This window comes from Pristiophorus japonicus, chromosome 3 (assembly GCF_044704955.1).
Source record: "Pristiophorus japonicus isolate sPriJap1 chromosome 3, sPriJap1.hap1, whole genome shotgun sequence".
NCBI lineage: Eukaryota > Metazoa > Chordata > Chondrichthyes > Pristiophoridae > Pristiophorus > Pristiophorus japonicus.
In genome coordinates this window covers 86,046,051-86,067,647 of record NC_091979.1, presented here as the reverse complement: position 1 = coordinate 86,067,647, position 21,597 = coordinate 86,046,051, and the positions used below count along the sequence as shown (strand labels likewise).

General features: G+C 43.9%; 1 protein-coding gene across 2 annotated transcripts in view; it reads left to right on the top strand.

Moving 5' to 3' along the window:
* The window catches only part of ttc21b (tetratricopeptide repeat domain 21B), a 181,668-nt gene that overhangs the window by 144,156 nt on the left and 15,915 nt on the right, over positions 1–21,597 (top strand). For both annotated transcript variants that reach the window (XM_070875514.1, XM_070875515.1), the window contains exons 26-28: positions 4,035–4,259; positions 20,993–21,113; positions 21,220–21,287. In XM_070875514.1, coding sequence (XP_070731615.1) covers positions 4,035–4,259; positions 20,993–21,113; positions 21,220–21,287 — 414 coding nt within the window. The remainder of the gene's footprint in view (positions 1–4,034; positions 4,260–20,992; positions 21,114–21,219; positions 21,288–21,597) is intronic.

Sequence of the window (21,597 nt, the reverse complement as noted above, 5' to 3'; positions counted from 1 at the left end):
TTCTTATGGACTGGAGGGTAGCTATTGTAACACCACTTTTTAAGAAAGGAGGGAGAGAGAAAACGGGTAATTATAGACGGGTTAGCCTGACATCAGTAGTGGGGAAAATGTTGGAATCAATTATTAAAGACGAAATAGCAGCACATTTGGAAAGCAGTGACAGGATCGGTCCAAGTCAGCATGGATTTATGAAAGGGAAATCCTACTTGACAAATCTAGAATTTTTTGAGGATGTAACTGGTAGAGTGGACAAGGGAGAACCAGTGGATGTGGTATATTTGGACTTTCAAAAGGCTTTTGACAAGGTCCCACACAAGAGATTGGTGTGCAAAATTAAAGCACATGGTATTGGGGGTAATGTACTGACCTGGATAGAGAACTGGTTGGCAGACAGGAAGCAGAGAGTCGGGATAAATGAGTCCTTTTCAGAATGGCAGGCAGTGACTAGTGGGGTGCCGCAGGGCTCAGTGCTGGGACCCCAGCTCTTTACAATATGCATTAATGATTTGGATGACGGAATTGAGTGTAATATCTCCAAGTTTGTAGATGACACTAAGCTGTGTGAGCTGTGAGGAGGACGCTAAAAGGCTGCAGGGTGACTTGGACAGGTTAGGTGAGTGGGGAAATGTGTGGCAGATGCAGTATAATGTGGATAAATGTGAGGTTATCTACTTTGGTGGCAAAAACACAAAGGCAGAATATTATCTGAATGGCGACAGATTCGGAAAAGGGGAGGTGCAGTGAGACATGGGTGTCATTGTACATCAGTCATTGAAAGTTAGCATGCAAGTTCTGCAGGCGGTGAAGAAGGCAAATGGTATGTTGACCTTCATAGCTAGGGGATTTGAGTATAGGAGCAGCGAGGTCTTACTGTAGTTGTACAGGGCCTTCGTGAGGCCTCACCTGGAATATTATATTCACTTTTGGCCTCCTAATCTGAGGAAGGACGTTCTTGCTATTGAGGGAGTGCAACGAAGGTTCACCACACTGATTCCCGGGATGGCAGGACTGACATATGAGGAGAGACTGGATCGACTGGGCCTGTATTCACTGGAGTTTAGAAGGATGAGATGGGATCTCATAGAAACATATAAAACTCTGACAGGGCTGGACAGATTAGATGCAGGAAGAATGTTCCTGATGTTAGGGAAGTCCAGAACCAGAGGACATAGTCTAAGGATAAGGGGTAAGCCATTTAGAACTGAGATGAGGAGAAACTTCTTCACTCAGAGAATTGTTAACCTGTGGAATTCACTACCTGTTAGCGTTAGTGTTTTCTCAGAAGAATCACTCAACACTCAGAGTCGGTTCCAATGCTGATGCAGCTTTTATAACGCTCAGCGGGGAGGAAAAACTCAGGACCGTATCCAGGTTTCTCTCCACAGAACAAAGGGTTACATGCACTTTTATATGTTTCACAACAGTTACAAAACAGTTTACTACAGCTACACAGCCCATCACGGCTGGACACAAGCCAATCACAACGATTATAGATTACATATAGGTTCTTTTAACCCAATAGAATTCCCCTTATGTCTCAGGAACCATGTGTTCGTCTTTTGTCAGCTTGGGCTGATTGATATAGGTTCTCTCACTAGTTCTTTCTTCTTGGAGAAATAATTGGTTTCTAACCTTGTTTACAGGAGATGGGTTCTCTTATCTCTTTCTTCCTGGGGAATTAATTGGTTATGGCCTTGAATACGGGAGATGGGTTCTCTCCTCATTATTCTTATCCTGCATCCAAGGCATTCCTATAGTGGGCCTCACAGGGTTATTGCTCGGTCATTGAACATTCAACAGTTCACAGCTTGACTACCTGATTTCCCATCATGCCTGGGCAGCCATTTTATGTGTGGCCACTTTAAACTTATATGCGTTTAGATATATCTAGCAGGTGCCTAATGCCTAGTATTCTGGTATATTCTAAAGGTGCCTACCTCCTACAACACTACCGCAGAGAGTTGTTGATGCCAGTCCATTGGATATATTCAAGAGGGCGTTCGATACGGCCTTTACGGTTAAAGACATCAAGGGGTGTGGAGACAAAGCAGGAAAGGGGTACCGAGGTGAATGATCAGCCACGATCTTATTGAATGGTGGTGCAGGCTCGAAGGGCCTACTCCTGCACCGATTTTCTATGTTCCTTTGTAAACAAAGGTACATTAGCAATCCTCCAGTCCTCTGGCACCACACCTATAGCCAGAGAGGACTAGAAAATGATGAGCCTCTGCTATTTCCTCCTTTGCTTCTCAACAGCCTGGGATACATTTCAGTGGGATTTATCTACTTTCAAAACTGCTAAGCCCCTTAATATATCCCCTCTCACTTTGTTTATCTCGTCTAATATTTCACACTCCTCTCCCATTGCAAAGTCTGCATCGCCCCTCTCTTTTGTGAAAGTTGAAAGTATTTATTAAGAATCATACCCACGTATCCTGCCTTTACACACAGATTTCCATTATGGACTCTAATAGGCCCCACTCTTTCTCTCATTATCCTCTTGCTCTTAATGTATTTATAAAACATCTTTGGGTTTTCCCTGATTTTACTTGCCAACATTCTCTCATGCTCTCTCTTTGCTTTCCTGATATCTTTTTTAATTGCACCCCTGCACTTCTTATACTCCTCTAGAGTTTCTGCAGTATTGAGTTCTCGGTATCTGTTATAAGCTTCCCTTTTTTTCTTTATCTTGTTAATCAAGGTGTGTCCCTTGACATCCAAGTGGCTCTAGATTTGTTAGCCCCACCTTTTTTCTTTAAAGGAACATACTTGCTCTGTACCTTCAGGATTCCCTCCTTGAATGCCTCCCGCTGCTCTGACACTGATTTACCATCAAGTAGCCGTTTCCAGTCCACTTTGGCCAAATTGCATCTCAGCTCAGTAAAATTGGCTTTACCCCAATTGAGAACTTTTTTTTCTGGTCCACCTTTGTCCTTTTCCATAATTACCCTAAATCTTACTGAATTATTTGCCCATTTCTTGCCCAGCGAATGTCCTTCAAACTTTTACGCCTGGTAAAAGCAGGTGTATAGCTTACTTTTGCCAGCGTAAGAGTTTTAAAACATAAAAATTAAATGTAATCATTCATTTTTATGTTAAAAACCAAGTCCATTAAGGTAAGTTTATTTTTAACCCTATTAAAACACACACAAAAAATTTCCCCAATTTTTTTTTTTTTCTAAAACATTTAATTACATTTAATTTCAATTAATTTAATTTAAAAAAAATTCTTGAACTGTATTTCTTGTTTTAGGAGGGTTTTCTCATTGATAGCAATGGGATCTCGGACAAACGGAGATCCTATTTTTATCAATGATAATACTACCTAGTGATTGGTTCAGGCCCACGTGACTTCAGCATTTCCCTACATACGGGGAAGTAATCTCCCTGTACGCTGCACAGCAAATGGAGGCCTCTGATCGGAATCGAAGATGCCTCTGTGACAACAGGTATTTTCAAAAAAAAAATTCAGGTCGGAGGCGTTTGTCCAAAGGAAGCCTCTGACCACAATTTTCCCCACAAACATTACCACGATTTACCTTAAATCCCCAAAGCTTTGAGCTTAAATAATAGCCTTTTATGTAGAACTTTATCTTGTGCTTTTTGGAAGACTATATCATAAGCTATTCCATAGTCCACTTGGGTTGTCATTTTTTCACAATGTCAACGACTTTGGTCAGGCAGGATCTTCTTCTTCGGAATCTACGTTCACTATTATTTATTTGATAGATTGCTCCACAACTTATAAAGATTTTCGCAACTAGCATTTTAAGACCACAGGCCATTTGCCCTAGATTTTTAGGAGGTTATGAAAAATATTTTCAGATGTCTAGGGAAACAAATTCTGAAATGTAGTGCTGAGAGAATAAAGATGTTGCAAAATTAATTTGTTTGCAGATTCTTCATGCTCAAATGTAATTTAACTAAGCTTAGTTCAATCCTGTGCAAGCCCGCAAGAAATTATTTTAAAGGCATCTGTAGAACTACAATGCATTATTTGATTTAATAATTTGGTACAACTATTCTTGATACAGAAGGACCATGTTCCTGCACTATTTGGAATGGCCACAGCATACATGATTTTAAAGCAGACTCCTCGTGCAAGAAATCAGCTGAAACGCATTGCAAAATTAAACTGGAATGCAATTGATGCAGAAGAGTTGGAAAAGAGTTGGTTGCTTCTAGCTGATGTTTACATTCAGTCCGGAAAATTTGATATGGCAGTTGAACTTCTTAAACGCTGTCTTCGGCACAATAAGGTAAAAGCGGTTATTGATTCCAAAAGTGAGCCACTTAGAGATTAATAACGGACTAGACATGCATTACATTTTGTGTTTACAGTCCATTTGTTTCTTTTAACATAATGCAATGAGATGTAGTTTGTGCTAGATAATCATAATTGGGAGACCTCGAGGCGGACGAGTAAATTTTTGTCTTGACTGCATGAATGGCTATCTGGCAGAGTGGATTGGCCACCTGTTGTAGAGCCCGCCCTATTTTCATTCCACTTAAATCAATGGAACGAATGAAAACTGGGCAGGTTGCATAACTGCCAGGAAACCACCAGCTTTATCACCCATGTGGTGAAGATGCAAATTTACCCCACTGTCTCTTGAAGACTGTAGTCTCAGCCTATTCTTACTGTTAGATTCATAAAATCTGAAGAAAAACAGAGATACATGGAGACAATTTAGCCCATCAAAACTTCTCCCTTTTCTACCTTAATGTTCCCATTACAACATCCAATGATTTCTTGAACAACCCCAATGTTTTTGCCTGTACTATCTGGCAGACTATTGAATACAGAACAATTAACAAGTTCTCCCTAATGTGTGTATATGGCTTATATTTTCATTCAAGTAATTTCCATTTCTTCCAACAGCGCTCACCGTTATTATGGAGTAAATCGGACAGCAACATCCGGAGTACGCACATGTTGAATGCAGAAATCCGGAAGTTGCGGTCCATGTTCCCCTGTTTCTCCACAGGCTGTGCAATCTCAGGATTGCTGCCAGTGTCACGTGCTAGTCAGAGTAGGAATTGCAGGATAGCTAAGATGAATACGTGGCTTGAGGAGTGGTGCAGAAGGAAGGGATTCAAATTCCTGGGACATTGGAACAGGTTCTGGGGAAGGTGGAACCAGTACAAACCGGACGGTCTGCACCTGGGCAGAACTGGAACCAATGTCCTAGGGAGAGTGTTTGCTAGTGTTGTTGGGGAGGGGTTAAACTAATATGGCAGGGGGGTGGAAACCTATGCAGGGAGACAGAGGGAAGTAGAATGGGGGCAGAAGCAAAAGATAGAAAGAAGAAAAGTAAAAGTGGAAGGCAGAGAAACCCAAGGCAAAAATCAAAAAGGGTCACATTACAGCAAAATTCGAAAGTGGCAAAGTAGGTTTAAAAGGACAAGCCTAAAGGCTCTGTGCCTCAATGGGAGGAGTATTCGTAATAAGTTGGACGAATTAACTGCGCAGGCAGCAATTAACGAATATGATATAATTGGCATCACGGAGACATGGCTCCAGGGTGACCAAGGCTGGGAACTCAACATCCAGGAGTATTCAACATTCAGGAAGGATAGACAGAAAGGAAAAGGAGGTGGGGTAGCGTTGCTGGTTGAAGAGAAAACGAAGGCAATCGTAAGGAAGGACATTAGATTGGATGATGTGGAATCTGTAAGGGTGGAGCTGCGGAATACCAAAGGGCAGAAAACGTTCGTGGGAGTTGTGTACAGACCACCAAACAGTAGTAGTGAGGTTGGGGACAGCATCAAACAAGAAATTAGGTTATGCGTGCAATAAAGGTACAGCAGTTATCATGGGTGACTTTAATCTACATACAGATTGGGCTAACCAAATTGGTAGCAATACAGTGGAGGAGGATTTCCTGGAGTGTATTAGGAATGGTTTTCTAGACCAATATGTCGAGGAACCAACGAGAGAGCTGGCCATCCTATACTGAGTGATGTGTAATGAGAAAGGACTAATTAGCAATCTTTTTGTGCGATGCCCCTTGGGGAAGAGTGACCATTATATGGTAGAATTCTTTATTAAGATGGAGAGCGACACAGTTAATTCAGAGACTAGGGTCCTGAAGTTAAGGAAAGGTAACTTCGATGGTATGAGACGTGAATTGGCTAGAATAGATTGGCAAATGATACTTAAAGGGTTGACGGTGGATAGGCAATGGTAAACATTTAAAGATCACATGGATGAACTTCAACAATTATACATCCCTGTCTGGAGTGAAAATAAAACGGGGGAAGGTGGCTCAACCGAGGCTAACAAGGGAAATTAAGAATAGTGTTAAATCCAAGGAAGAGGCATATAAATTGGCCAGAAAAAGCAGCAAACCTGAGGAATGGGAGAAATTTAGAATTCAGCAGAGGAGGACAAAGGATTTAATTTGGAGGGGGAAAATAGAGTGTGAGAGAGAACTTGCTGGGAACATAAAAACTGACTGCAAAAGCTTCTCTAGGTATGTGAAGGGAAAAAGATTAGTGAAAACAAATGTAGGTCCCTTGCAGTCAGATTCAGGTGAATTTATAATGGGGAACAAAGAAATGGCAGACCAGTTGAACAAATACTTCGGTTCTGTCTTCACGAAGGAAGACACAAATAACCTTCCAGAAATATTAAGGAACCGGAGGGTCTAGTGAGAAGGAGGAACTGAAGGAAATCCTTATTAGGCGGGAAATTGTGTTAAGGAAATTGATGGGATTGAAGGCCGATAAATCCCCGGGGCCTGATAGTGTGCATCCCAGAGTACTTAAGGAAGTGGCCCTAGAAATAGTGGATGCATTGGTGATCAATTTCCAACAGGTTATCGACTCTGGATCAGTTCCTACGGTCTGGAGGGTCACTAATGTAACATCACTTTTTAAAAAAGGAGTGAGCGAGAAAACGGGTAATTATAGACGGGTTAGCCTGACATCAGTAGTGGGGAAAATGTTGGAATCAATTATTAAAGATGAAGTAGCAGCGCATTTGGAAAGCAATGACTGGATCGGCCCAAGTCGGCATGGATTTATGAAAGGGAAATCATGCTTGACAAATCTTCCAGAATTTTTTGAGGGTGTAACTAGCAGAGTGGACAAAAGAGAACCAGTGGATGTGGTGTATTTGGACTTTCAAAAGGCTTTTGACAAGGTCCCACACGAGATTGGTGTGCAAAATTAAAGCACATGATATTGGGGGTAATGTACTGACGTGGATAGAGAACTGGTTGGCAGATAGGAAGCAGAGAGTCAGGATAAACGGGTCCTTTTCAGAATGGCAGGCAGTGACTAGTGGAGTGCCGCAGGGCTCAGTGCTGGGACCACAGCTATTTACACTATACATCAATGATTTAGAATTGAGTGTAGTATCTCCAAGTGTGCAGATGACACTAAGCTGGGTGGCGGTGTGAGCTGTGAGGAGGATGCTAAGAGGCTGCAGGGTTACTTGGACAGGTTAGGTGAGTGGGCAAATGCATGGTAGATGCAGTATAATGTGGATAAATGTGAGGTTATCCACTTTAGTGGCAAAAACACAAAGGCAGAATATTATCTGAATGGCGGCAAATTAGGAAAGGGGGAGGTGCAACGAGACCTGGGTGGCGTGGTTCATCAGTCATTGAAAGTTGGCATACAGGTACAGCAGGCGGTGAAGAAGGCAAATGGTATGTTGGCCTTCATAGCTAGGGGATTTGAATATCGGAGCAGGGAGGTCTTACTGCAGTTGTACAGGGCCTTGGTGAGGCCTCATCTGGAATATTGTGTTTAGTTTTGGTCTCCTAATCTGAGGAAGGACGTTCTTGCTATTGAGGGAGTGCAGTGAATGTTCACGTAACTGATTCCTGGCATGGCAGGACTGACATCGAAGAGACTGGATCGACTGGGCCTGTATTCACTGGCGTTTAGAAGCATGAGAGGGGATCTCATGGAAACATCTAAAATTCTGACAGGACTGGGCAGGTACGATGCAGGAAGAATATTCCCGATGTTGGGGAAGTCCACAAGCTGGGGACGCAGTCTAAGGATAAGGGGTAAACCATTTAGGACTGAGATGAGGAGAAACTTCTTCACTCAGAGAGTTGTTAACCTGTGGAATTCCCTACTGCAGAGAGTTGTTGATATTCAAGAGGGAGTTAGATATGGCCCTTATGGCTAAAGGGATATAGAGAGAAAGCAGGAAAGAGGTACTGAGGTAAATGATCAGCCATTATTTTATTGAATGGTGGTGCAGGCTCGAAGGGCCGAATGGCCTACTCCTGCACCTATTTTCTACGTTTCTATGTTACAATAGCACCTTGCCAATAGACTCAGCATTGAAATCAATGTAAGGACGTGAAGTTACTTATCCACTAGTCACCTACTAACCATGCCAGAAAAGATTAGGGCTGGTGCATTCAGGTGTAAGTAAGTTTTTAACAGTGTCGTAATTGCTGCCAAACAACCTCTCTGACCCTGAAAATGGCATTTTACAAGGAGTCTCATTCCTTCAGAATTTAATTAATTTTTGAGCTCTTAGAAAAAATTAAATATATATTTTTTTTAATTTCCACCGGAGCTCACCAGCCCTAATTTTTTTTTTTGCCCTGTTGAGTGGGTAATTAGTAGGTAACTTCCACAACTTCACACCCTTGCGTTGATTTCAGTGCCGAGTCTGTGGAAGAGCAGGGTGACTCGGACCGCAACTTCTGGATTTCTGTGTTTAACTGTGCATATGTTTACTCCGGAAGTTGTTGTCCAATTTACTGTCTGTCTTTTTAATCTCTCTCTCTCTCATAATCCCATCTTTCTTTCCAAATCTTTATTTTGTTTTCTACACTTGATTTAAATCTAATTTATAATTCCTGGTTTATACTTCTTGGTTTAGGCTCTGAGTTTCAGCAAGGATTCTTCAATCTAATTGGTTGAAGAGCCTCACGCATGCCACAGATCCCCTATTGAGGGCATTGCGCCAGATCAGACACCCAATGGCAGCAAGTCTCTGCTCAGAAACCCATGAAATCTCTGAGCAGCTGTCAGCATAGTGAATTGCAAGCACTGTTCCTTCGCTGCAGACTGTAAAAGCTAGGCCTTTGGGCTAGACTTTCCACTTCTTTTGCATCGATACCGCCTACTTGATGTCCATTTTAATGCTGAGATGGGGTACAACGCCCAGATATCGCTCGTTTAGGCACAAAATGGAAACTAACGCCCATGTATCGATCACTTATCGTCCAGCGTAACTTTCGGCATGTATTTACTGCCGAGAAATAATAATACTGCCCACCCACTTTCTTTCGGCGTAAAGATCAGAATGGGCGAAACTAACGCCCAAAATATCGCTGAGCATTACTTTCAGCACCTCGCACACATATCGCTGAAAATAATTATCGCCGAAAAAACCGCTGTGAAAAAGTTGCTCTCTCCTGAACTAATCACAGCGGTATGGACACCATTTTGTAAATCGCAGGTCGCTTAATTTAAAAGGCTGCTTCAACTTCTGGGGAGTATTGAGGTACTGTGGAGTTCTTTTAAGGTGATTTGAACATCTGAAGAAACATCTTATCATACTGTGGATGATTGGAATTTAGTTTAGGTGTCTTAGTGGGAAAAATTATTGTTAGTGAACAATAGGTATAATACTGTTAGTTATTGGAATGGGGCCTGTCATTTCTCAGCCTGATATGATGACCACGCACATGTTGCAGACTAGAGATGGCAGAAGGTATATTCAACAGCATTATGTGCCCAGTCAAAGGCGTGCCAGACTGCTGAGGAGGACGAGACCTTACACCTCACGCACTTACAGGGAGAAGCGGTCTTACCTGAACTTGTCCGATAACTCCTGCCTTAGGAGGCTGCGCTTCCACAAGGTGGTTATCAATGAGGTATGCCAGCTCATCAGGGGAGATGTGCAGCCTGCTAGCACCATCAGGACCGCACTGTCCGTCAACGTCAAGGTCACCTCGGCACTTTCATTCCACCCATCGGGTTCCTTTCAGGCCTCAGCTGATGACATTTGCGGTATATCTCAGCATGCCACACATTGCTGCATTCGACAGGTCACTGAAGCCCTTTATGCACGCAGGATGGACTTTTATCAGCTTCCCTATGACCAGAGAGGCACAGACTGAGAGGGCTCTAGGATTCTACTGAATTGCTAACTTCGCCAAGTTGCAGGTGTACACACATCGCCATGCGGGCACCTTTTCAGGATACAGAGGTTTTTCTGAACTGAAAAGGATTCCACTCCCTGATGATGCAACTCATTGTCGACCACCAGCAAATTATTTTGCCAGTGAATGCAAAATTTACAGGCAGCATCCATGATACTCACATCCTGTGTGAGAGTGCTGTATCTGACATGTTTACCAGTAAACCACAAGGTCAATGTTGGATGCTTGGTGACAAAGGATATGGCCTCGCCACCTGGCTGATGAGCCCCCCGCTGCGTAACACTCAGACAGAAGCCAAGGAGCGATACGACGAGAGCCAAGGAGCCACACGCTATATCGTCGAGAAAACCATTGGCATGCTTAAGCAGCGATTTAGATGCCTGGACCACTCTGGAGGCAGGTAGCTCAATTGGTGGTAGTGTGCTCCATGCTGCACAGCACACTTGGCTATCAGGAGGGGACAAGAATTGCCAGAAGGGACTGCCGGTCCACCTCAGGAGAGAGAGGAAGAGGAGGACGAGGATGCTGACCTCGGGCCAGACTGATGCTGAAACCATGCTCCCGCCCCCCCTCTAGACCGCAGGAAAGGGCCTGTGGTGGCTATATAGCTGCAAGACTCTTACGTCAGCAGCTCATAAATGAACGCTTTGCTTGAAATAACGTTGCTAGTATTTACAAAGCTGCAACACTGCTGTGTCTGCAGCTCATACACCAATGGTGTGCATCACCTTGGTGACAGTTACAGTTTAAGTTGATTTATGTTAAGTTTAATTATCTCCTTTCATGTTAAGGAATCACCAGTGTGTAACGGTGCAGCTATCTGAGACAATGCGCAACAAGATTATGTTAAATAAAAAACATTTAATGAGAACATTTGTATGAAATCAGAATTATAACTAAAAAAACACCCCACCCCACAATAAATTTATAACATTTAGATCAATCAAATGGTCAACATTTCCAACAACACAGAACACAAATGCAAACCAACAAGGTAGCCCCCTCCCTCCCCCCCCCCCCACTTCCTCAAACCTCCCAACAAATTAGCACCAACAACAAAAATATGACCAAGACAACACCTGCGACCATGCACCTCACTTTACTTTCTCCCCCCCCCCCCCCCCACTTCTACCCTTCCCCTTCCCCTCTTGACTCCAAGCCACCTGGCCGAGGAGCTCCTCTGGCGCTGCTTGAACTGCTGGCTGGACGGATACAGGAGAGGACAGTCCCGAGGTGGGAACCTGCTCCGAGCCAGAAGCAAGATCTTTCTCCTGGCTGTCATGTATTGTTAGCAATGGGAGTGCGGCACCTTGAGGTGCAGTACCACACTCCGGGACCACTGGGAGGCCTCTCCCACCAGTGTTCCTGGCTATCACCTCCAGGGCCTCCACCATCCGTGGCATGTACTCCATCATGGAGGCGGACATGCTGGCCAGCTCTTGGGATATGCCCCCCATTGTCTGGAGGATCTGCTGACCTATGTCAGCACTCCTCCTGGACAAGTCTACCATGTCCCCGCTCCGATCTGCCACTCGTGGAGCAGGCCTGCCGTGTCGAACCAAGCTCCGCTTGGTTGGCGCCGTCCTGGAGACACCTCGCGTGCCCTGTGGCAAGGTGCTTGGGCCCAGTACCTCCGCGGTGGAGGTGGGAATGGTAGCAGGAACACTCGATGCCTTTGGTGTGGACTGCGATATGGAGCTTGGCGATGGTGTCATCTGTGGAGAAGAGACCCAGCAGATCCACGGGCGAGAATCGGGGCTCCTCAGCACCAGATGGAGGATCGTCCGTTGAGTCCGGCCCCTCGATTCCACCTTCTGGGCTCGGTGGTCTTGCATGGGGCCGTGCTCCTGGCTGAGCTGCAAAACATAAATGAGGTTATTAGAGGAGAAGGAGGTGCTAGGGTCACAAGATGATTCCAGCACTACACACAGCATATGCACGACAAAAGCACCACTGCTATCAAAATCATCACAGACATCACATTTCATGACCATCACCAAATTCTGCATTGGAATGATTCTCATGAGGCCATCATTATTTAGAGAACATTTTTATCAATCATCTATCATATATTATTGGTCAGATATGAGTGGGTGTGATATCTATTGACTTTACATCACGCAATGGTGTATACTTTACTCACGTGGCATCACATCAGGTTCTGCAGCTGCTTGCATGTCCGACCGGGGGTGGCTCCCCACTAGTGCCAGCACCCGCTCCTCAATATCGGTGAGGTCACTGATGACTGGTGACCTGCCACCCGTTCGCCTCTGCTCGGCCCTATTCCTCAAAAGCTTCTTCTGTAAAAGGTAACACCAACACGACATGGCATGAGATCATTGCGTGAGATTATTGCTAGGTACTGTCACAGAGACTGATACAACACATAACCAACAGATGTAATCATGATTATTATGAAACATAGGAACATAGAAAATAGGTGCAGGAGTAGGCCATTCGATCCTTCGAGCCTGCACCACCATTCAGTAAGATCATGGCTGATCATTCACCTCAGAGCCCCTTTCCTGCTTTCTCTCCATACCCCTTGATCCCTTTAGCAGTAAGGGCCATATCAAACTCCCTCTTGCATATATCCAATGAACTGGCATCAACGACTCTCTGCGGTAGGGAATTCCACAGGTTAACAATTCTCTGAGTGAAGAAGTTTCTCCTCATCTCAGTCCTAAATGGCTTACCCCTTATCCTTAGACTCTGTCCCCTGGTTCTGGACTTGACCAAGATCATGAACATTATCATTCTTTACCTAAAGACGTAACAATGAACACAGGCTTTGAGGAAAACATTCCCGGTATAAGTGCAAGACATCACAGCTGATTTTAATCACTCATTACACTTACAATTCAAATTATATAAATATATAAGTAAATGTAAATGATTGTAATACCTACTCTGGCAGATCTGACAAGGTCGTTCCAGCGCTTGCAGCATTGGTTGCCCTCACGCACCTCATTGGTAGCCGACGAGACCACCTCGGCTATGTCGGCCCATATCCTCTGGTAGACCAAGCCTACTGGGTCAATTGACCCCAGCGTGACTCGACCTCCTGTAGGAGGGAGGCATTTGCCTCGTCCGAGAATCTCCTTGCTCTTTTTCGACCTCCCAATTGTTCCTCTCCCACCTCACTGCTTTCACTAGGTCAGTCTCCACAGCATGCTGTGTCACCTCCTCCATCCCTTCCATTGTAAATAAAAAAAAATAAAAAAAATTCCCCCAAAAATTCGGTGGGAACAATGTTTTGTGCTCTGAATTCTTTTTGCTGCTGGAAAATCTCACATCTACCTCCCAAAACAGCCAAACATGCACACACCACACCCACATGCTTTCAGTTCCTCTCTGCTCCCTTTCTCTCTCTCTCCTCTTTTGCGCATGTAATGATGACCCCTGACTTCCTGAAACGCGGGAAGCGACCATTGCCATGCTGTTGCTATGGATGCCGACACTTTATGGCAGAAGGTCAAAAAATGTTAATGCTAACGCCCATTTCAGATCACTTGCGGTAACGCCCATTTAATAAAATGGAATGTTGGGATTTTGAAAATGGGCGATAATCCGGCGATCTCAAAACCCATATTTACTGCCAACACTGGAAATAACAACTATTTTTGGCCGATTTGCACAAAAGTGGAAAGTCTAGCCATATGTGTTTTTTTATGACACTTTGACTGTAAAAACATGGTTAATCATTTCAAAAGCATTTCAAAGCTTTATTATAACCTCTGAAGACTTGTACACTATTATTCTGGCTATATATTCGAATGAGTCGTGGAATTTTACAGCACAGAAAGAGGACTTCTGGCTCATTGGACAGCGCCAATTCTCAAGAATACGTTATCTACTCGGTCCCACTTCCCTACCCTTTACCATATTCTTTCACAATTTACTTTTCAACTGTTAATCCGCTTCCTTTTTTAAAAGTTAGAATTTCCACTCCAACCATTACTGCTGATGGGGCATTTATCCCTCAACCAACACTATCAAGACAGGTGATCTGGTTATTTGGTTGCCCAGGGAATTATAGACCAGTCAGCTTAACATCAGTAGTAGAACAAATAATGAAACCCCTACTAAAGGAGAAAATAGAAGAACATCTAGAAACAAAAAATATAATAATGGAGAGGGTGCAACAAAGATTTACAAGGATGATACCAGAAAAGAGAGAGTCGGGATAAAGGGGTCATTTTCCAGTTGGCAAACAGTAACTAGTGAGGTGCCGCAGGGATCAGTGCTGGGGCCTCAACTATTTCATCATCATAGGCGGTCCCTCGAGCGAGGATGACTTGCTTCCACAAGAGTTCACAGATGTTTCAATGAAGGACCCAATGTTCCAGTCCTGAACTCCATTTGAAGGGGTGGAAGATGCCTGTGTGTGGATTTTTTTAGCGTGTGATGGCCGTTGCACTTTGGCAGAAAAAATAGAAAAGCAAATTATAATTTAAATGGAAAAAAATTGCAAAGTGCTTCAGTACAGAGGAACCTGGGGGTCCTTGTGCATGAACCACAAAGTTAGTGTGCAGGTACAGCACTAATCAGGAAGGCAAATGGAATGTTGGCCTTTAATGCAAGGGGGATAGAATATAAAAGCAGAGAAGTCCTGCTACAACTGTACAGGGTATTGGTGAGGCCACACCTGGAGTACTGCATGCAGTTTTGGTCTCTGTATTGAAGAAAGGATATACTTGCATTGGATGCTGTTCAGAGAAGGTTCACTAGGTTGATTCTGGAGATGAGGGGGTTGACTTATGAAGATAGGTTGAGCCTATACTCATTGGAGTTCAGAAGAATGAGGTGATCTTATCGAAACATTTAAGATAATGAGGGGCCTCAACAAGGTGGATGCAGAGAGTAAATTTCCATTCATGGGGTGAAACTAAAACTAGGGGGCATAGTCTCAGAATAGGGGGCCGCCCATTTAAAGCTGAGATGAGGAGGAATTTCTTCTCGCAGAGGGTTGTAAATGTGTGGAATTCATTGCCTCAGAGAGCTGTGGAGCCTGGGTCTTTGAACATATTTAAGGCAGAGACAGATAGATTTTTGAGCGATAAGGGAATAAAGGGTTATGGGGAGCGGGCAGGGAAGTGGAACTGAGTCCATGATCAAATAAGCCATGACCTTATTAAATGGCGAAAGGCTCGAGGGGTCCAATGGCCTACTGCTCCTATTTCTTGTGTTCTTGTCTTGTGATCTTGAATAGTCAGCATGGATTTCAAAAGGGAAAGTCTGGCTTGACCAATCTCATTGAATTTTTTGAAGAGGTAACAGAGAGAATAGACAATGGTAATACAGTAGATGTAATTTATCTAGGTTTTCAAAAGGCCTTTGATAAAGTACCCCATAACAGACTGATGAACAAAGTCAGAGAATGCAGAGTCAGGGAGCAAGTAGTAAAATGGATCGCTAGCTGGCTTTAAGATATAAAGCAGAGAGTAGGGGTAAAAGGTAGCTATTCACAGTGGCAGAAGGTGGGTAGTGGTGTTCCACAAGGATCAGTGCTGGGATCACTGTTGTTCATAATTTATATTAACAATTTAGACTTTGGAATCAAAAACACAATTTCTAAATTTGCAGATGACACCAAATTGGGGGAACATAGTCAATACTAAGGAGGACTGCAACAAATGACAAGACGACATTAATAACCGCAGAATGGGCATATAATTGGTAAATGAAGTTCAACACAGATAAATGTGAGGAATTACATTTTGGTAAGAAGAATAGGGAGGTCACTTATTACTTGGAAGGTGCGAGTCTAGGTGAGGTAGAGGAACAAAGGGATCTCGAGAGTACAAATACACAAATCACTAAAAGTTGCAACATGGGTTAGCAAGCAAACCAAGCACTCGGGTTTATTTCTAAAGGTATAGAATTAAAAAGTAGGGAAGTTATGCTAAACCTGTATTGAATCTTGGTTAGACCACACTTCGAGTAATCAGTACAGTTCTGGTCGCCATATTATAAAAAGGACATAGTGGCACTGGAGAGGATGCAACGAAGATTTACAAGGAATATACCAGAAATGTGAGGGTATACATTTCAGGAAAGGATGAATCCACTCTTTTCTCTTGAAAAAAGAAGGCTATGAGGTGACCTAATAGAGGTCTTTAAAATTATGAAAAGTTTTGATAGAATGGATGAGAGAGAATGTTTCCACTTGTGGGGAAGAGCATAACTAGAGGCCAACAATATAAGATAGTCATCACCAAGAAATTCAATAGGGAATTCAGCAGAAACTTATTTAACCAAAGAATGGTGAGTGTGGAACTCGCTACTACAGGGAGTGGTTGAAGCGAATAGTATAGATACATTTAAGGGGAGGCTTGACAAGCATATGAGGGAGAAGGGAATAGAGGTTTATGCTGATGGATTTAGATGAGGAAAGACGGGAGGAGGCTTGAATGGAGCATAAACGCCGACATGGACTGGTTGGGCCAAATGGCCTGTTTCTGTGTCGTATATCATATGTAATCCTAAGCAGTTTATCTCTCTACGGTTAGTGGGACCTTGCTGTGTGAAGATTGGCTGCATCATTTAGCCACATTACAATAAGATTACACCAAAAAAAAAGTATTTCTTTCTCTCTCCCTGCCTCCCTGCCTCCCTCCCTCCCTCCCTCCCTCCTTGAACAGATACGTTACTTTCGCTACCTTCTGGCCCCCAGGAACAATTTACATATCTAATCAGGTCAGAGGCATTGGGCCCAAGTTTCCACAGGAAAAAAAAAGGGCGCCCCTCCGAGCTGGGCGCCCGTTTTTCGCGCCTAAAACGGCGCCTAAAAAAATCCTCGGTATTCTCCACCGACTTACAGGTCCTGTGGCCCTCGGCGCAGCCGGCACGAGCTGTGGGGGGGCGGAGCCAGGTCCCGGCGCTGAAAACAGTGCCGGGACCTCTGCACATGCGCGCTACAGTCGGCACGCAAGTGCAGTCGCTCCAGGCGCCGAACTGTGTGGGAGGGGCCCGAAGCACGCAGCCCCTAGCCCTGGTCCAATGGCCTCACTGGGGCTGCGTGAATGAGGCTCCTCCCACGGCCAGCTCCTGCTTCCCCCCCCCCCCCCCCGCCAACCCGACCCGACACCCGCTCCCCCGCCCCGACCCGACACCCGCTCCCCCGCCCCGACCCGACACCCGCTCCCGCCCCGCCCCGACACCCGTTTCCCCCCCCCCGCCCCGACCCGACACCCCCTCCCCTTCTCCTCTCCTCTCCTCTCCCCTCCCCCTCCCTCTCCCTCCCCTCTCCTCTCTCTCCCTCCCTCTCCCCTTCTCTCTCCCTCCCTCTCCCCTTCTCTCTCCCTCCCCCTCCCCTTCTCTCTCCCTCCCCCTCCCCTTCTCTCTCCCTCCCCCTCCCCTTCTCTCTCCCTCCCCCTCCCCTTCTCTCTCCCTCCCCCTCCCCTTCTCTCTCCCTCCCCCTCCCCTTCTCTCTCCCTCCCCCTCCCCTTCTCTCTCCCTCTCCCTCCCCCTCCCCTTCTCTCCCCCTCCCCCTCCCCTTCTCTCCCCCTCCCCTTCTCTCCCCCTCCCCTTCTCTCTCCCTCCCCCCCTCTCTCCCTCCCCCCCCTCTCTCACTCAGCGGCACGAACAGCTGCAGAATTCTCCCTGGCTGAAGCACTTTCACACAGGTAGGAAGATGGTTTATTTAATCTTTTCTTGGCTTATAAATGTTTATTCAGGTTGGATTTATTTGTATAATATTTGTAGAAGTATAAATAAGGATTTATTGTCGAATTTAATGAGTTCCCTTCTCCCCCCCCCCCCCCCCCCCCCTATCTCGTTCTGGACGTCTAATTTGTAACCTGCGCCTGATTTTTTAATGTGTAGAACAGGTTTTTTCAGTTCTACAAAAATCTTCACTGGCGCCATTCTACTTTAGTTTGGAGTACATTTTCACTGTGGAAACTTTCAAATCAGGTGTCAGTGGCCGGACACGCCCCCTTTTGAAGAAAAAATTCTGTTCTAAACTAGAACTGTTCTACCTGACTAGAACTGCAGAAAAAAAAATGTGGAGAATTGTGATTTCTAAAATAGTCCGTTCTCCACCAGTTGCTCCTAAAAAATCAGGCGCGAATCATGTGGAAACTTGAGCCCTTAATATCTCCTCTCCAACTTCATTCAGCAGTCTAGGATGCTTTTGAGTTCTAATTTTTCAGAGCCAAATCCTTTTCTACAACTGTCTGACAATTTTTCCAAATCCTCGAGTACACTTGGACTTTTACTTTTACCATCATTTGTAAACATTGATGCAAATTTTTTTTTCCACTGTCTTAATCCTTCACAATTGGATTCCCCCATTCATTTCTCAGCAGTGCTAATCTTAAATTATTCTCTTAAATTTAATATGCTTAAAAAGCCATTATTTCTTTTAATATTAACATCTAGCATTTTTCATATTTCCTTTTTAGTACCTCTTTTCACATCCCCCATTAAAATTTCCATATTCTTCCAGGTTTATTTCATATTATTAGCTCTAGTTCTTTCTTGTTTCTCCTTTCTCAGGTTGTTTAGTTTTAATTGTTGTTTATCCACAGAACTCAATCCTCTTAAGAGTTTTAAACATATAAAAATAAAATTTAAATATACATATTTATGTTTAAAAACCCTGCCCACTAAGGTAAGTTTATGTTGAACCCTATTAAAATATTTTTAAAATATTGTTTTTCTAAAACATTTAATTAACTTTAATTTCAATGAATTAACATTTTTTTATGTTGTGCTTAATGTGTTTTTTTTTTCTCATTGATAGCAATAAGAACTCGGAGATACGGAGTTCTCATTGCTATCAATGAGCATACTGTACCTGATTAGTTGTCCAGTCACACGTGACTCCACCTACTTCGTGAAAACCTCGGACGGGGGCGCACTCCGAAGCGCAGGAAGAGAAGGCCTCCCACTGCAATCGCAGGCGCCTCTGGGACTACCAAGTACTTTTCGGAAAAAGTTCTTGGGTCGGAGGCGTTCGTCCGAAGGAAGCCTCCGACCCAAATTTCAGGCCCATTAAGTTTATACTCTAGGCATGCAGATTTGAAGATTTTTTTATTCCTATTTTCTAACTTGTCTGCGCTGTTAATTTGGGGAGATTCCTTTTTATCTCATTAAACTACAACAACAACTTGCAATTTATACAGCGCCTTTTAACATAGCAAAACGTGCCGAGGCGCTTCACAGGAGCTTTATCAAACAAAATTGGACACCAAGTTACATAAGGAGTTAATAGGACAGATGACTAAAAGCTTGATCAAAGAGATAGGTTTACAGGAGCATCTTAAAGGAGGAGAGAGGCGGAGAGGTTTAGGAAGGGCATTCCAGAGTTTAGGGCCTCGGCAGCTGAAGGCACAGCCGACAATGGTGGAGTGATTAAAATCGGGGATGCGCAAGAGGCCAAAATTGGCGGAGCGCAAAGATCTCAGTGGAAGAGATAGGGAGGGCCAAAGTCTTGGACGGATTTCAAAACCAGGAGGAGAATTTTGAAATCGAGGTGTTGCCGGACTGGGAGCCAATGTAGGACATCAAGCACAGAGATGCCTTTTTCTAGTCCAGCCCACTTATCTTCGATACTTCATTCTCCTTTCCTTTTTTCACATTGAACTTAACTATGTTGTCATCATAATTTTCTCAATTGTTCCGCCACTTTTACTTCAGTTCTTATTTCCCAGAATTAAATCAAGCAGTGTTTTTCTTCCTTGTTGTACTGGAAACATACTGATCGAGAAAGAACTTTCGGATGCATTCTAAAAAGCGATCCGCATTTTGATCACATGCATTACCCTTATCCCACTCTTTACCCAGAGTGTGGCTAGAATGTGGAACTCGCTACCACAGGAAGTAGTTGAGGCGAATAGCATAAATGCATTCAAGGGGAAACTAGATAAGCACATGAGGGAGAAAGGAATAGAAGGAAATGTTGATGGGATTAGATGAAAAGGGGTGGGAGGAGATTCGTGTTGAGCATAAACGTTAACATGGACCTCTTGGGCTGAATGACCTGCTTCCATACTGTAAATACTTTGAAATACTTTATAATTTCTTGTGCTAATTAAAACCACATGAAACTGATAAGCTTGGAGAAAGTGTGGGAGATGTTAGAGAATATAAAATGACAGGATTCGGGGTGTGGTGAGTGTGGGACTACGAGTTGGTTAAAAGGAGGGGGAGGTGGCAGCCCGAGTAGCTGCACCAATGGCCTCAATCTTAGAGTACAAGTTGACATTGCAGGTGAGGATGGAGGGAGCAGGAGAAATGGGGGGGTGGGGGGGGCGGCAGGGGAAAGCAGTCATCCTGGTGAAAAGCAGTTGTGGTTTGTCCTTGAACTCTGGTGTAATCCTGTAATAATAGGATTTGGCTGAGAGTGAAGTGTGGTAGAGCTTAACGTACTGTCATATTATGGTGTCATCAGCAAATTTGAGAGGGCCAGGATGTGGTTTATCCAGGTCTAATCATTGCGATTCCAGGATGGCATTTCGGGGAAGGACCTCTGCCCACCCCAAACAAGGCCATCTGTATAAGAGGTGCAGGGATCAGGTCTTGTACTGTTGAGGGTTGTATATCTTCGACCCTCAAAAGGATCTTGGTAGGGTCAGTGGAGGTGCATCTTGAGACTAGGCCAAAATGACGATTCGAATCTCCGAAGAAAAGACCTGAAATATTTAAATGGTGCCTGCCCTGCCATTGTCATGCAAAACAGCGGCTGCTGCTGACCCCATGAGCTTTTGGTGAGAACTGCAATAGTAGGTCTCACTGGGCACATCTTGGTCCCAGTACATTTTTAGAAATTTGTGTCCTTAGTTCATTGGTTCTTTCTTTCTTATGTCTCTGAATCTATTAACAGATGTTTGTTTCCTCAGTCCTGCTGCAAGGCATATGAATATATGGGATACATCATGGAGAAAGAACAATCTTATAAAGATGCAGCCATTAATTATGAGATGGCTTGGAAGTATTGTAACCAGACAAATCCAACAATAGGTAAGTTCAAAATTATTGGTATATGCCAGGAACTGATATATGGATTCTCAAATGTATCCATGTGCAACACTGGCTCAGAAAATTGATACTACTTTTATTTTGACAGGGTACAAGCTGGCCTTTAACTACTTGAAGGCAAAACGATTTGTTGATGCTATTGACATTTGTCACAAGGTAATATTTTTTAATTCAACATTTGATGTTGGTTTCAGAATTTTAGACAGACCAATTACAACCAACCAGTCTGTGTTAGTATGTATCCTCCACACAAGCAGTAGTCCAAATCCCATATGCCCAGTCTGTTCCCAAATCCCTAACCTGTTCTTAAATGTTGACATAGTCTCTGCTTCAATCAACAATTCTAGTGGTGCATTCCACAGCATCACAACCCTAAATATATTTTTTTTTAAAAAGGTGATCCTGTTCTCTGTCCTAATCTCTTACATCACTCCATTCCAAATCACCAAACGTTCCCATCCAATGT